At 44.0% G+C, this 17,552-nt stretch overlaps 1 protein-coding gene across 9 annotated transcripts in view; it reads left to right on the plus strand.

Annotated features, from left to right (window-relative positions):
- Positions 1–17,552, plus strand: part of IRF2 (interferon regulatory factor 2) — a 73,346-nt gene that overhangs the window by 27,851 nt on the left and 27,943 nt on the right. For 6 of the 9 annotated variants that reach the window (XM_054029005.1, XM_054029006.1, XM_054029007.1 and 3 more), the window contains exon 2: positions 8,755–8,847. The exons of 1 other annotated variant lie outside the window; for it this stretch is intronic. In XM_054029005.1, the coding sequence (XP_053884980.1) occupies positions 8,761–8,847 (87 nt within the window). In that variant the 5' untranslated portion in view covers positions 8,755–8,760. Of the gene's footprint in view, positions 1–85; positions 173–8,352; positions 8,374–8,754; positions 8,848–17,552 lie in introns of those variants that run through there. 2 more of the 9 variants (XM_054029008.1, XM_054029009.1) reach the window with 2 other exon arrangements.

Genomic DNA, 17,552 nt, shown 5'->3' on the forward strand with positions numbered 1-17,552 from the left:
ATCTTGTCTTCAATCCTGCTTCATACCTCTGGAGGAACTTTGCTACAAGCTGAAGCTTTGAACAAAGGACTGAGGACCCATCCCAGCGGGGGATGTATTCCAGAGACTTGATTTGAACCTGCAGTTTATTCCATCGCTGCTGCAAGCCTGAACCAAGAACTTTGCCATTACTGTATGTAATTGATTCCATTTAACCAATCCTAACTCTCATCTCTATCTTTTTCCTTTTACGAATAAACCTTTAGATTTTAGATTCTAAAGGATTGGCAGCAGCATGATTTGTGGGTAATACCTGATTTGTATATTGACCTGGGTCTGGGGCTTGGTCCTTTGGGATCAGGAGAACCTTTTTTCTTTTACTGGGGTATTGGTTTTCATAACCATTTGTCCCCATAACGTGTGGCACTGGTGGTAATACTGGGGAAACTGGAGTGTCTAAGGAGATTGCTTGTAAGACTTGCGGTTAGCCAGTGGGGTGAGACCGAAGTTCTCCTAGTCTGGCTGGTTTGGTTTGCCTTAGAGGTGAAAAAACCCCAGCCTTGGGCTGTAACTGCCCTATTTGAGCAATTTGTCCTGAGTTGGCACTCTCAGTTGGGTTCCGCCAGAACCACATTGTCACAGGCTGCTCCTCTGCCTCCTTGTTAGCCTTGGTTGTGTGGATCGATTCCATTTGCAGCTCCTCTGCCTTGTTGATGACTGCCTTCTCTTGGAGTCTGAGCCATCTGCACCTGGTACTCATCTGCCTCCTTGTCCCTGTGGAGCTGCAATTTAATCAGCTGTACCTGAGCACCAATTCCTGCAGGGGATTAAGGTCTGGTTGGTGTCCCAACTAGGGTGACCAGATGTCCCGATTTTTATAGGGACAGTCCTGATTTTTGGGTATTTTTCTTATATAGGCTCCTATTACCCTCCACCCCCGTCCCGATTTTTCACACTTGCTGTCTGGTCACCCTAGTCCCAACTCTGGTTCATCTCCATCTGTACCCTCCTCCTTCTGCTTAAAATGCTCAGTGAGCATGGTTCTCAGATCCTCTACTGATTTTCCCTTATGGGGTAAACTATATTGCAAACATAAGCTCCTAAGTTGTTTTTTATCCATTGTGTCCAAGGACTCTCTCTGGCTCATTTCCCCCCTTTCCTGGTTATACTTCTCTTAACCCGAAATAAACAAAAGAAAATCATAAACTTTAAGCTTGTACTTTGCTCCCCCCACAATTGACTCCATTAGGGTCTGTTTAGCAAGTATTTGGAGTGTGAACCTCAGTTCGCTGATATTGAAGTGCAACTTCTGTAATGACTATGCGACTCTGTTTTGGGGACTAGTAAGGAGTTCTGTCACTGCCTGCTCTGTAACTTTGGGGGCCTTTGTGCTGTACATATATATTTCAATTCCCTGACACCAGTAGCCAGCCTGCAAGCATAAGATCTCACCCTGACTCTCACCAACCCAGTTACTCTTTGCAGGGTGACACCAACATCCCTGCCAGTCCTGAGGCTCCCCAGATCCATCCTTCCTGAATTCTTAATTTCCAAACATTTGAACAGTTCCCCTCTGGTTTGAGTGCCCCATTGATGGGACTACTTGCAGTACATAAAGTTTAGTATGTGTATAAATCTTTGCAGGACTGGGGTGTTCTCAGTAGACTGTTTTAAAAGATGCTTGGGACACATGTTTCTATATCTAAGCAGGATCAAGTCTGTGATCAAGGGGCAGAATTTTCATCCAAGTGATGGTCCTTAAAATAGGATCAGTGCTCCTTTCCACCTTGGAACAATCCCAGAACATGGACAAACAGACCCAAATTCCCTGAATCCTATAATTAACAGTGTGGACTTATATCAGCATATCTGTCTGGTCACACAGGGTGGTTTATATGCTTATGAAGGGAATCTACATCTTAAAATGAGGGAAGCACTAAAAAGAATATCAGCTAATAAAGTTATAAAATACATCTCTCTTTTAATATATTTAGTTCTTTTTGTACGTGTGGAATCTGTGACAGAAAAATATTTCTCCCACAAAGCTCTAAATATCTTCCCTGAAGAGTAGGGTTTTTTCAAAGCTGTCCCTCCTTAACTACCTCTCTTGAACCATTTACAGTTTGTTCAGATATCAACAAGCTTTTTAAGGCGTGCCTACATCTACAGCGCTGCAGTAGCGCAGCCGCAGTGCTTAGTGAAGACGCTACCTGTGCTAAAGGGGTAGCTTCTCTTGTTGGTGTAGGTCGGGGTAGGCAACCTATGGCACGCGTGCCGAAGGTGGCACATGAGCTGATTTTCAGTGGCACTCACACTGCCTGGGTCCTGGCCACTGGTCCGGGGGGCTCTGCATTTTAATTTAATTTTAAATGAAGCTTCTTAAACATTTTGAAAATTATTTACTTTACATACGACAATAGTTTAGTTATATATTATAGACTTATAGAAAGAGACCTTCTAAAAACGTTAAAATGTATTACTGGCATGTGAAACCTTCAATTAGAGTGAATAAATGAAGACTCGGCACACCACTTCTGAAAGGCTGCCGATCCCTGGTGTAGGTCCTCCACCTTCCGGAGAGGTGGTAGCTATGTCGACAGGAGGAGCCTTCTTGTTGACATAGCACTGTCTACACCATAAGTTCACTCAGTATAACTGCATCACTCGGGGTGTGGATTTCCACATCCCTGAGTGACGTAGTTATATCAACATAAGTTGGTTGTATAGACGAAGCCTAAATCAGCTAAATTTTGCACTGAGAGGAGTAGGTAGGAAACTTGTAAATTTTTTTACCTTTAGAGAAAGGCAGCAACTTAATCAAAGAACTAGAATCTCATCCAGTCTTCTGCACTCAGGGCAGAAGTAAGTATTATCTAGATCATCCTTGACAGGTGTTGTCTAACCTGTTCTTAAAAATCTCCAATGATGGAGATTCCACAACCTCCTTAGGCAATTTATCCCAGAGCTTAACTACCCTGTCAGTTAGGAAGTTTTTTCTAATGTCCAACCTAAACCTCCATTGCTGCAATTTAAGCCCATTGCTTTTTGTCCTATTCTCAGAGGTTAAGAAGAAGAATTCTTCTCCCTCCTCCTTGTACCAACCTTTTAGGTAGTTGAAAAGTGTTATTAATAAGTTAACCTGGGAGGACAAAAGAGAAGACGTGTATCAATTGTGCTTTCAATTATTGTTGCAGTGTTTCCAGTTAAATGCATCTTATCCAGTTGCTAACGAACAAAAAATGAAACTGATGGGATTGGAATATCTTATATTGTTCTGGCCTACTGTATGCTGTACTTTAGTTTCACTTTCTTTCTACTTCTGCTCTAGTTCTGATGTGGAGATCTTCAACCATAGAGGTCACACTTTCTGTATGATGCTAATATTATTGAGTATGTGCTGGTCAACAGGTTGGTCTCTTGATTTTTCCACCAAGGTTATAATCAAGAATGAAGGGAAGCCAACAAGCTCTCATTGGGCATGAGAGAGGAGATGTGAAAACATATTGAAAAGAACACAGCCATCTTACCTTTTCATTGTTTAGTTTGTCTTTAAAGAGGGAGGTTTTCTCAGAAGAGCTAGAAAATAGTCCCATCATAGTTTTATCATCTGTTAAGGCCTTGCAGGAAGACCAGCCTTGCCCAGAAATATACCAGGCAAAATGAGTACAATGCTGTTGTCAACAGAGCTGCACTTTTTCAATGAAATCATAGGTACAACTGTCCCCAGAACTGTCTAGAGATTAAGAACCATGTTCTTAATGATCTTCGCATGACTGTGCAGGAAAATACAGCACTCATTTACACCTGCTGTCACTTACACCTTTGAAGTCACTTTGTGGTCACCGGAGAAAACTGTTTTCTCAAGCCCGTCTATGTTAAAAAATGGACCCTGCGGTCATGTTTAACCAACCACCGGTTGTTGCTATTACGATTTCAGTGTGGACAGGAATTTCATTTTTTTAAATAATCTGTGTTAGCAGAAACTGTGCTATAGACTGGCCTTCTATCAACAAACAATCTGATCCCACAGGCCTGACTCAAGCAAAACTACTGACGTCCTTGGCAATTTTGTCCGAGTCAGGCATGCAGGATTGGCTGTGTCAAGTGTGGACACGTGTGTCTAGCTGTAACTTTATTTGACAGTTGTTTGAAAGACTGACTAGATTGTAAAGATCTAGCAGTATTGTCAAACTGTATGAGCCTTCAAGAAATGGCCAAAATAATCAGTTTGTAAAGGAGGAGGTCACATACTCTGTTGCTCATTGCATGTCATGCCTGCTGCCATGGCTAATTATTTTAAATGAGCAAGTTAAATGTTTGTATTTTATTAACACCCATTAATATATTAAATTCTTGAATCTCACCAATGAGAAGACAAAAGACTAGCCTATTACTGAGTCCCTTTAGGGTAGAGTTGGGTGAGAGATGGAGGCGAAAAAAGAGAATTTTATTTTCAGAACCAGCAGCTTTAATTCACTTAGAAGAAGTGAAATATGGGTCAGAATTCTGGTTCTTTAAAACAAAAATTCTTGGATGGATTGGTTAGCAAGGGGAAGCACTTTTATAAAATTTAAGATCCCAAAAGATGGGCCAAATTCTTCTTTCACTTATACATGGGCTATCCCATTGGGGTCTGGGTAAAAAAACTGCTTTGTTGGGCCCCATGTACGCTACGAAGCTGACCTGTTGCTGACTGTGGAGAGAGCCTTGGAGAAGAGATGAAGCTTTGCAGCGTGAACTAAAAGCCCCCAAATACAGGCTCCGACACTTATGAGGGAAGCAAATTGCAGAGTTATGGACCCTTCTCTAAAAGCACCCTGCCTCCCTCAATGAGATGCCATAAAGTTACTTTGTCATCACGAAGAGAGTTACCTGTTGGAAGAGGAGGATGTGTCTAGTGTTCTATAATTTCTGGGATACAGAATTTATATTAGGGATTTTCCACAAATTCCTACTATAGATTACTTACTTACTGGTAAGATTAAGTTTCTTACTGCATTGTTAATTTAGCTGAGTTGCACATCCTGTATATTTTTATGGTATGCACATAACATAAACAGAATTATTTCAAACTATACATTTAACAAGAAAAATAGGAACACAAAATATGACATTTTATGGCCTAGTTAACATTACAGTAGAAACTTAACTTTTACATTTCCTGATTTTGTTTTCCACTCTAACTATGCACCAGTACCAATGCCTTAGTGTAATTTTTCTATATTTAAATTATTTGTTACCTGAGCTAAATTAATCCTGTGTTAATACTGTACTTTTGTGTAAAGGAGTGGTGGACATGCAATTGTTTTAAAAACCACAACATTCTGTCATATCAGATGTGGTCAGTGCTCTGCTTCTGAGAAAGAACTGCCTGGAGATGTTTCTGAAAATGTTACAGCTTTGTTTTCTATAGCAGAACTCTGAACATTGCCTCTGAGAGCATTGCCTGGGCTTGTATATATTTTGGTTAACAGAACTTTAATAGTGCCTGTGTTTGTTCCTCTGTGGAAATGTGTCCCAGACAATGCCCACAATCTCCTCCAACTGGACATTATTTAGAGGGTTTTGGTATTTTGGTTTTTGTTTTGAAATAAATAGGCCTTAAATCCTCTCTCCTAAAGACCTTTGATCAGACTGAGTGGGTGTGGCCCTATATACGTGATACTGTATATGCTACCAACAGCAGATAGAGTTCTGCCTTAGAAGATCCCTAGTCTGGAGAAGAGGAGAGAGCACTGTACCTGCAGAGGAAAAGCAGGGAGACCCCTCTGGGGGCATCCATCTCCATGGGAGAAAAGAGAGAGCCACACAACTTTGCACTTCCATCCCACGCAAGACCAGCTTCTCTTGAGAAGTGGTGTTGGCAGCTGCATCTCCTGGCTAGACCCAAAGTGGAGCTCACTGTATTACCAGGCCAAGGGCTGGGCACTTCAAGTGAAATTAGCTGCTGCTCCCTTGAGGATGCTGATGGGCTCCCTCCTCTTTGCCTCTTAACTAATTAGTTCCCCAAAAGTAGGCCTGCAATTTTTGTCCTGGATATTTTGGCTTTTACGCAAATATATACAATATATTCTCTTGCTGAGCTTCAATGCTCACGATTGGAACACTGACGGCTGCATTGCATCTTGTCAGGATATATTTACATAGTTTACGTGAAGAAATGCACCGAACCACAATATTTGCTTGTTCTTGTATCTTCCTTGACAGATTAATAGAAAATGCGGTTGGTTGAGTTCACCAGCAACAGAAATTTTCAGTTGCTCAACTTTTGTCCTGCTGCAGTTTTGGGGAGATGGTGTCTGTAAGGGGGCTACTTTTAAGGCTTTCCTGGGCTGCATCTTGTCCCTGATGTATAAACAAAACATGCAGTTGACTTGCGGGAAAGCTAGATATTGCATTTAGGGTTCAGTTCAAACAGTTCTGTCATTTCTGTCACAGAGGATTCAGTGAATCAGCCCTGAGCACAGCTTAAGATACGTACGTAGTGTTTCCTGGGTCTGAATTCTACATGAACTCATAGATACTGTTCCCGTTCTGCAGACATTTCTCAAAGCACCATACCATGTGAGCAGGTGAACCTGCTTTGCTGTGACTCACATGCCAGCTTTGTTGGCAGGTCTTTGACACGAAGACTGAAACTTTGTACATTCAGCTTTCAGCTATGGTCAGTTTCTGGAGATTTGGTTATTTTTTTCATATATGAAGCTGGCGGGGCTAAGCAGTTACTAATTTTCTGTGTTATTCTGAAGTTCTTAGTCATTTTAGTTAGTGACTGTAAAGAAGGCTGAGGTTGAAACGTTTTGTGGCTTGCTCTACACAGCCCTTCCAAGGTAATAAAATGAGGCAGTATGTTTGCCAAGAGCTTATGGTGATCATGCTTGTTATAAATTTGCCTTTCTGTTTGCTAAACATTTTAAAGAGCCATATTTTGCCCTCAGATTTTAAACATAATTCCCCAGTGGTTTCAGTAAACATATCTCCTTTGGGCAGTGAGAGGAAACCTTAATTGTTAGTCAGCCTGATATTTGTAATCCCATAGGAAAAAGAACAAACCCATTTAAACTAATTGCTGTCCACTTTCAAATATATGGCTCTGGCCCCTTTAAAAGTGTGAAGTACAGAACAATAGCAGAGTGGGGAAGCTGGAAGTAATGCAAAGTTCTTTCCCTTTTGACATAAAGAGCAAACAGAGAAAGGGGAGGAATTTGGGGTGAAAAAACCCAAGTAAAAGTCTTTGAACATGGAAGTGATTGATTGCAGGCTCCTTAACAGTTTTAATGTGACAGTTGGGGGAAGGATAGCTCAGTGGCTTGAGCATTGGCCTGCTAAACCCAGGGTTGTGCGTTCAATCCTTGAGGGGGCCACTTAGGGATCTGGGGCAAAATCAGTACTTGGCCCTGCTAGTGAAGGCAGGGGGCTAGCCTCAATGACCTTTCAAGGTCCCTTCCAGTTCTAGGAGATAGGATATCTTTATTTATTTATATCTAATATCTAGATCTCATGGTCATTGACACCTCAGAAATGCCTGGGATAGGTTAAAGTTTTCTTTAGCAGGTTCAAGACTTTGTACTCTGGTGTGAATAATTTACAGGTACAAACAATGAAACAACATCAAGTTTGTGTGGTGTGAGAGAGAAGCAAGTTTGGCTCTAAATTGGCTTGAAGAGCACTGATTCCCGTGTATTTTAAACTGTAAAATGGTTGCTAAAGAAATCAGGAGACCCAGTTTGCCCTCAGGTAGAGTGACAATTGCTACCAGATGGTTGCCCACTGAATTACATTATTCTCCCATTTATACAAAACCCTATTATTCAAATCTGACATCTGATCCCTGCAGGCACAAAGTACAGGGAAGGCTGTGGTCCTGGCAGGACAGAACAGAGTCCTGGCCAACTGTCTCTGCTCTGCCCTGTCAGAATCGCAGCCTTCTCCTGCACCTTGCGCCTGCAGGGATCGGGAGTCACTGGCCCTGCAGCAGCGCCAGAAGCCCTCTGCAGTCCCACTGTCGCAGGAGTGAGTCAGCAGGATAGAACAGACATCCCCAGCCAGGACTGTGAGGAAGAGCCCCCTTCCATGGGGGAGGCCACCCTGCAGCTGAATGGCTCCTGCCATCTTGATTATCTGAACTTTCAATTATTCAAATGAAATCCATATCCCCCATGCAAGTTGGATAATCGGGAGTACACTGTGCTACAACATAAAATGTGTTAGGAGTCTCGGGGGGAGGCTCAGTGGTTTGAGCATTGGCCTGCTAAACCCAGGGTTGTGAGTTTAATCCTTGAGGGGGCCACTTAGGGATCTGGGGCAAAATCAGTATTTGGTCCTGCTAATGAAGGCAGGGGGCTGGACTTGACTTGATGACCTTTTGGAGTCCCTTCCAGTTCTATGAGATAGGTATATCTTCATATTAAAAGTTCCTGGTGGACAGGTTTCCATACTACAGAAAGAGCCCTCTCAGAGGGATAGAGGACTGACTAAATAAGAGTTTGAATTGTTCGTTCAGTTTAGAGGTGATACCACTACAAGATCAAAGTTGAGGCATGGGAAAGCTTCACTGCTGCTGTCTGAGCTGGACCTGATGGGTGGATAAGCAGAACATCAGTCTCAAGGACTGTCAGGCAGATGCTGTTTACCAGCCCTGTGTTCACACACTTTTAAAATAAACAATTCAAATTAGCTTGTTATCGCTAAGAAAGAAAAATCTACTTTTCTGCCTAGGACACGGTTAAGTACCTGTAACACTGTCCCTCATTTTCTTCATCTTCTTCTATTAAGGTAACGATGCCTGTGGAAAGAATGCGGATGCGTCCATGGCTCGAAGACCAAATAAATTCAAACACAATACCAGGGTTAAAATGGCTAAATAAGGTAAGATTTGTACGTATTTGAAAACAGATCAACTGTAGCAGGGTCTGAGATTTGGTTCCTTAGATCTAATTCTCATGGCTTCCTGTGAGACAAAGCAACGAGGGTAGACAGAGTTGAGCTGTTCTTGCTGAACCTGTTCTTCTAGCCCTGCATGCAGGATTTGAGGAGCTATTTTTGCTTATCAGATCAGTGACTCTTTTAAAAAACATTTTTCTTCCTCTGTCTTCTTTTGTGGGAGCAGGTGCTATGGAAACTCCATTGCTTTATGCTGGGAACAAAGTGCAGAGCCAAGCAGCTGCAGTGGGACTTGAGCAGAATGTTCTTCTGAATTGTAACAGTTTACTCTGCATTAACCCCTGAGCTGATATGCTGATCCCTGCTTGGAGCATGGATGCTTACTTGATTTCATTGCTACGGGCCGTATGGTAGAACTTAGAAGGGTAATGGGTGTCTTTTCCCATATAAGTCCCGATCAGCATTCCATACTTACCTAGAACTCTCAGTGGGAGGTTAAGATGTTCAGAGAATATAGGATCAAGCACGAGAACATTGGAGAAATGGTTTTCTTGAGCTAATTTTTAAAAAGTTCAAAATAAATGTAAGGCCTAAACAAACCCAAGTAAAATCACATGTATTCTTACTATGGAAAATATTAATTTATCTCACATAAAAGCGCGAGTCAGTGTTTTTTCAGCCATTGTGTGCTAATTTGTCATTTAAAGGCATGGAAAATGCATGTTATTAAGGCATGTTCTGATGTATAGAAATGTAGGATTTGCCATTCAAGGTCAGACAGTGATCCAATTAGTTTGGAACTCTGTTTCCAGTAGTAACTTGTTGCTTATGTGATCTGCTTTTGAACTGATGTGTGATATTTAGCTTCTATTATTTTTATCATTGCTTGCATAACTGTAAAGGCTAGCAGTCACCAAATTATCAGGTACTTTTTAAAATTCATCCATAATATTTTGTCTCAATAGCCTCCTGCAGCATTGAATTTCACATGCTGTGACTTGATGCTGGGTAAATAAATATTTTCTTTTATCTATCCCCAAATTAGCTTGAGAGTGCTAGTTCTTGTATTATGAGCCTCAGTAAAAAGGAGGGACTGATCAGTTTTGAAAGTTCCCTTTGTAATTTGAATACTACGTTCAGGTCCCTACTGAATCTTCTCCTTTGCTGTCTGTAGTCAGTCATATGTCACTTCTTCCATACCTAGGATCATCTTCATTGCCCATTTCTGGAAATGTTCATTCTCTGCTGAATCTTTCTTAAAGCAAGGCTGTCCATACAGGGCACAGTACTCCAGATGCAGGCATACCACTGTTCAGCGGCGTATTATTGCTTAGGCCGACAAGGCCTTGCTCCCTCCCCAACTCCGCCCCTTCCCCAAATCCCTGGCCCGCCTCCTCCCCCAGGCGCGCTGCGCTTCTCTCCTTCCACCTCCCTCCCAGGCTTGCCGCGCTGGGAAGGAGGGAGAAGCGACTTTCAGTGCGCTCGGAGGAGGCGGAGCAGAGGTGAGCTAGGACCCGCAGGTGCGGGGAGTAACGGGGGGCCAGGAACCGTTCCCCGGCCCGCCCCAGCTCACCTCTGCACCACCGCCGCCGCCATCCCCCGAGTGCGCCGCAACTCCCTGTCTCCCCCCTCCCTCTCAGGCTTGCTGCGCGAAAGCGCTGGGAGGAAGGGAGGGAGGAGAAGCAAGTAGCAGCGCGTTTGGGGGATAGTGGAGGTGAGCTGGGGCTGGCGGGCACGGGGAGTAACTCTTGGGGGGGGAGGGGCAGGGAACCACTCCCTGCCCCAGCTCACCCCTGCTCCACTGCCGCCATCCCCCAAGCGCGCCACAACTCCCCTTCTCCCCCCTCCCTCCCCGGCTTGCCGCGGGGGAGCGGAGGTGAGCTAGCGGGGGGAGAGGGGGCAGCGACAATTTTTTGACGGCCTAGGAGTGGCAAATTTGTTAATCCGCCCCTGCCACTGTTCAACCCAGTGCTATTGTAGCATTTTCTATATTATGTTTCACACCCTTGTTTAATACACCAAAAAAACCTGTTTGCTCTGCACTGAGAAGACCTCTCTATTGAGCTAGTGGACTCCTTAGTGTGTTTGTTCAGACAGTCCTGTGAATTCAGAGCCCATAAGCACATCAAGGTAGACTGTAAGGCACACTGTTGAGTTGTTTAATATTTGCAACTATTCTGCCTAGATCAAGGTGTTACAATGGTTATCTGCCCTTGCGCTTCTGGGCATAAGCAGGAGCCATAACGTATTCTTTGTTCCATTATATCATACTACACAACTGGGCAGCCATGTCGTGCTAATAAAATATTTTGAATTTGGATTATTTTTTTAAAGCAGAAGGCATTGGCTGCTACCAGGAGCAGAATACCAGATTAAATGACCTACATCTTCAACGTTAAGTGCAAAGTGATGCACACTAGAGAAAATAATCCCAATTTTACATACACAATGTTGGGTTTAAATTAGCTGTTTCTACTCGCTCAAGAAAGTAGTAGTTGGAGTCATAGTGGATAGTTTTCTGAACATATCTACTCAATGTGCAGCGGCAGTCAAAAAAGCTAACAATGTTAGGAAGCATTAGGAAAGGGATAGATAAAAAGACAGAAAATCTCATAATGCTACTACATAAATTCATGGTACGCTCAGACCTTGAATACTGCATTCAGTTCTAGTCACCAGATCTCAAAAAAGGTATATTAGAATTGGAAAAGGTACAGACAAGGGCAACAAAAATTACTAGGGGTATGGAACAGCTTCCATATAGGGAGAGATTAAAAAGTCTGGGACTTTTCAGCTTGGAAAAGAGACAACTAAGGGGGGATATGATAGAGGTCTATAAAATCATACATGGTATGGAGAAAGTGAATAGGAAAATATTTACTCCTTCACATAACACAAGAACTAAGGATCACCTGTTGAAATTAGTAGGCAGCAGGTTTAAAACAAATAAAAGGAAGTACTTCTTCACATAACGCACAGTCAACCTGTGGAACTCATTGCCAGGGGATGTTGTGAAGGCCAAAAGTATAGCTGGGTTCAAAAAAGAATTGCTTAAGTTCATGGAGGATAGGTCCATCAATTGCGATTAGCCAAGATGATCAGGGATGTGATCCCATACTTCGGGTGTCCCTAAACTTCCAATTGTCAGAAGTTGGAACTGGACGACTGGGGATGGATCACTCGAAATTGCCCTGTTGTGTTCATTCCCTCTGAAGCACCTGGCACTGGCCACGGTCAGAAGACAGGATAATGGGCTAGATGGACCATTGGTCTGATCCAGTATGGCTATTCTTACGGTCTTGCACTTGTATATGGCATCTGATCTTGCCCTGAAAATTCACATATCTTCATAGTTGCCTCTTACAATGTGAAATGGCTTCCTGAATCCACTTCAAAGTGTTTCTAATTGCAACTGATCACTCCAACAATGAGTCATTAAACCAAAAATAATTCCTATCATTAAGTGTAAATCCTGACCTTAAACAAGGCAGCACATGCAATCTGTGATACATAAGGCAAAGATTTTTGGCATGGATATTTTTATTAGAAATAATGGACAGGACACGGGCAATAAACAATAAATCATGGAAGTCCCAGCTTCGTGGTAGCGGGGCTGGAGTCCCAGCCCCACTGCCTGGGGCTGAATTACTGGAATTTTCAGGAAGTCAAAGAGGTCGCCTAAAATCACGGAATCTGTGACAGACTCGTAGCCTTAATGATACGGTATCATTTGCACCCACAGCTTTGTTTATAGACTAAACCAGGGGTCTCAAACTCAAATGACCACGAGGGCCACATGAAGACTAGTACATTGGCCCAAGGGCCGCATTACTGACACCTGCCCCCCGCCGCCCTCGGCCCCGCCCCACTCCACCCTTTCTGTGAGGCCCCGCCCCACTCCACCCTTTCTGTGAGGCCCCGCCCCTGCCCCACCTCTTCCCACCCCTTCCCTGCCCCCATTCCAATCTCTTCCCCGAAATCGCCACCCCAGCTCCGCCCCCTCCCTGCCCCAGGGGGTGCAGGAGGGGTGTGGCAGGGGCTCAGGGCAGGGAATTGGGGTGTGGGGTGCAGGAGGGATGAGGGGTGCGGCAGGGGATCAGGGCAGGGTATTGGGATGCAGGAGGGGTGCGGCAGGGTGCTCCGGGCAGTGGGTTGGGGTGCAGGAGGGGTGCAGAGTTTTGCAGGGGGTTCAGGGCATGGGGTCCAGGTGCAGGGTGCTGCAGGGGGCTCAGGGAAGGGGGTTGGGGTGCAGGGTACAGCAGTGGGTTGGGGTGCAGGAGGGGTGTGGCAGGGGGTCGGGGTGCAGGAGGGGTGTGGGGTATGGCAGGGGGTTTGGCTGCAGGAGAGGTTTGGGGGGCGGGCTCTGGCCTGGCGCGCACCGGGGGCAGGGCAGGCTCCCTGTCCTGCCCTGCTCCCGCGCCGCTTCCCGGAGCGGCGCGGGGGCAGGGCAGGCAGGCAGGGAGCCTGCCCTGCCCCTGGTGCGTGTCGGGCCGGAGCCGCTCTAGGTTAACGCTGTGGGAGGGCGGGGGGCCGCGAGGAGCTCGTGGCCCGCGTGTTTGAGACCCCTGCACTAAACCTATGGTTTGCCAATTGTAGAAGTTGTGGGGTTTAGGTGCTGGTTTTTTTTAACCATAGTTCTGCAACGGTTCATGGTAAAGAAAGAATCTGCGTAGAATAAACAGTATACCTGCTATTACAATACACAGCTTTTAAATTGTATTAAATGTAAAACCTTAAAAGTTCAGTATTGGGACTTTCATAGTTCACTTTCATGGGGAATATTGTCAGTTTTCATACACAATGTTATGTTGGCTAAATGGCATCTCAAGTAGTTACATTTTACTTACCTAAATGCTCCCTGCACTTTCAAATGGAGAAGTTTTTTCTTCACTTCCTGTCCTGTCCTGTCCTGTCCTGCTGCATAAGGTTACTGTGCACTGTTAAATAGTTACTATGTTCCACTCTAGAAGTGGCCACATTTCAGTGGTAGATTAAGTGACTCCTGTGTACTGGACTTGAAAAATCTGTTTGCTGGCTCAGCCAGGGCAAGCAGAAATTTTGTCAGTGTGAGTGGCGGAAGGGTAGTGGTTGTTCACCCTTCTGTTGAGACAAAGTTGGGGTGTGTGACATGCAGAGCTGAGGGTGGAGTAGTGTCCCTAATGCAGCTGGAGAGAAGGGCTGCAATGACAGGCCTGGGGCTGGGAGCAATCAGAGGACCTGTAACAAGAGCAGGAATTGAAGCACTTGGCTCTTTGCACATGTTTGGGACATTACCATCAAGACAGACACAGCCTATTTAAAACTCGCCCTGCAACTCTCTAGTTAGGAAAGAGCTGACCTCATGCTCTGTTGTTACCTGTTGTGACAACATAGCAAGAGAGTATTAAGTCTTCAAAGTTGTTTTCCTTTTCTAGTTTGTTGCCAGATTGCAAGCACTATTTCTACTTTTCCTTTGATGTCTCCAACTGAATGTGGTGTTGGCAATTTTTATTACACTGCTTTACAGTAGAATCTCAGAGTTATGAACACCTTGGGAATGGAGGCAGTTCATAACTCTGAAATGTTCATAACTTTGAACGAAATGTTATGGTTGTTCTTTCAAAAGTTTACAACTGAACATTGACTTAATGCAGCTTTGAAACTTTACTATGCAGAAGAAAAATGCTGCTTTTAACCATCTTGCTTTAAATGAAAGAAGCACAGAAACTGTTTCCTTACCTTGTCAAATCTTTTTTTTTAAACTTTCCCTTTTTTTTTTAGTAATTTAAATTTAACACAGTACTGTACTTATTTGCCTTTTTTTTTTTTTTTTTTTGGTCTCTGCTGCTGCCTGATTGCACACTTCCGGTTCAAAATGTGATGTGTGTGGTTGACCGGTCAGTTCGTAACTCTGGTGTTCATAACTCTGAGGTTCTACTGTAGTTAGTTAGTTTATGATTCACATATTTGTTCTACGTTTTCTAAAGATTACAGTGAGCCTGATTCATTTATTCCCAATCAGATTCAGCATCCTGCATGAATGCCTGAAAGACCAAATACTGTGTGTACAGTACGTGACTGAGCAGGGCTAATAATCTTTGGAATTTTCAACACAAATGAGAGAGCATGGAAGAGTTGCATTGAATTTTAATAGAAATTGCTGGGTTCTAAATTAACTGCAGTCATTCAGGGCATCATTTTGGAAAGCTCAATAAAAGCCTATGCTCAGCATCTGTCAAAACAGAAGACAATGGGAGGATGTATAAGGAGTAGGATGGAAAATAACACTGATGATATAATGCTATTATATAAATCAATGGTATGCTGTTACCTGAAATATTGTGTTCCGTTCTGGTCTTAAAAAATATGAAGCAGAAATACAAGTGATTCAGATATGGGTGATGATAATTATTAGATGCAAGGGAGATTTCCATGTGAAAAGACAGAGAGAAGACTGTGACTGTCGAGAGGTGATTGGTAAGTGGGATCGTAGATGGGTACAATATAACAAAGAGCATAGAGAACATAAACTGGGGGCTCTAGTTACACTTTTTCATACTTCAAGAACAAGGGGAGGACAGTGTTTGCTGAAGATATCACCTTCTTACCAGCCATTGATCTTGATGGGCAAGGTTTAAGTAGGTTCTGCTGATTCACTGAGGCAGGTGGTTCATTATCTCTCCCCAAGGCATCTCTGAAGGCTGTGAAAGTGGCTGTCCAGCAAGAGAGAAGATAGTATGGGCTGAGCAGTTCTCCAGTAGGACCTCTAGGTGCAGCCAAGCCTAAGGAAATGGCTTGTGATTGTTTGTTTTATGTCTTCGTTAATAAAGCAAACTCCAGGAAAGGGATAAAGTGAGTTTTTGACTCCACCCAATGTGGATTTTGCTTTAGAACAGATGGATGTAGCCACCTGTTCACAAGGGCTTTCAATGAAACTGAAAAGACACGTTTTACATTGAAAAAGGGTTATTTCTGGTATCCAACCCATATTTAACATGTGGAACTTGTGGCCACTGATATCACTGTAGTCAGGAGTTTAGTAGGCTTCAAGAAAAGATTAGACGATTCTATGACTAATGAAAACATTTATGTTTATATTGGATAGGATTGATTTTTACCTTACATGATATAAATCCTCATGCTTCAGGCCACAAACTGACTGCAGTTAGGAAGAACCTTCCCCTGCAGGCAGACTGTTACACAACTGACAACTTAAATGTTTTCTTGCACTTTTCTTTTAAGTTTGAAGCGTTAGGTACTGACTGCTGTTAGCAACAAAATCCTGGACAAATGGACCAGTGATCTTAGTCAGCATGACAATTCCTATAGGGCTTTTATGAACCATCCTATAGAATGGAAGTAAATGTAAAATCACTGCTCATAAACTTGGCTGATGACACAAAGATTGATGGAATGGTAAATAATGAGGAGAACAGAGCAGTCAAACAGAGCAATCTGGATTGCTTGGTAAGGTAGCTGGGTCTGTTCAAACAAAATGTGCATTAATACAGCCAAGTGGAAAGTTATACACCTGGGAACAAGGAGTGCAGGCCATATCTACAGAATGGGGGGCTGTGTCCCGCAAAGCAGTGACCCACGGAAAGGATTCAGGAATCAGAATTAGAGCTCTGTGAAATTCTTTTTGCTTTTTTTATATATATATTTGGGGGGGGGAAGGAGAGGATTTTGTTTTATTTCATTTCATCTGTGGGGGTGGAGGAGTGGGTCTTGCCCCCCAGGGTGGGAGGTCTTTGCAGGATTGGGTCCTGCTCTGGGAGGGAGGTGGTGTGGGAGTGGGAGGCACTTTGGATGGGGTCAGGCCCTAACTCGGAGAAGTGGGGGTGGTGGGAGGTTGCAGAGCAAGCCTGCCCTGCACTCACTCTGCAGTGACAGCTCCTACAGCTCCTGTCCCATGAGGCTGGGCCTGGCTCCTCACTCTCGGCACTGTGACCTGATGAGGGGGTGGCAGAGCAAGCCCATCCTGCAGCAGCAGCTCCTGTCCTGTGGAGCTGGGCCCAGACCTTCCCATACCAGGCATTGCAACTGGCTGTATGGAATGGCAGAGCCACTCAGGTTTGGCCCAGCTGGCCCTCCATTATGACAACGAGGTGGCTGGGCCAATCCTGAGTCGTGCTGCAACCCCATGTGCCAAGTTGCAACACCGCTCACCAAAACTGAGTGGTGCTGTGACCCCACATGCCAGGTTGCAATGCCCAGAGCAGGGAGCTGGGCCCGGTCTTGAGGATAGGAGTCATTGCTGCAGGGGAGTTTTTTGGTTTTTCTTCTTATACATTGATTTTCATTTCATGTCATGTTATTTCAAATTTTCCAAAACCAGGGGCTCTAGCCCTAGTGGACAAGCAACTCAATGTGAGCTTCCAGTGTGGAGATGTGGCACAAAGGGCTAATGCGATCCATGGATGTATAAACAAGGGAGTAGTGAGCAGGAATAGGGAAGTAGTTTTGCCGCTGTACACGGTCAGAGGAATTCAAATTGGAAATAAGACAAACACTTTCAACAATAACGGTGATTAACCGCTGTTTCTTGATGTATTTAGATCAAGACTGAATGCCTTTCTGGAAGATATGCTTTAATCAAACACAGTTATTGTGTGCAATGCAGGAATAACTGCATGAAATGTAAGGACCTGTGTTATGCAGGAGGTCAGACTAACATAGGTGCTGGAACTAGGGGTGCTGGGGGTGTGGCA

This window comes from Malaclemys terrapin, chromosome 5, assembly GCF_027887155.1.
Source record: "Malaclemys terrapin pileata isolate rMalTer1 chromosome 5, rMalTer1.hap1, whole genome shotgun sequence".
Taxonomy (NCBI): Eukaryota; Metazoa; Chordata; order Testudines; family Emydidae; genus Malaclemys; species Malaclemys terrapin.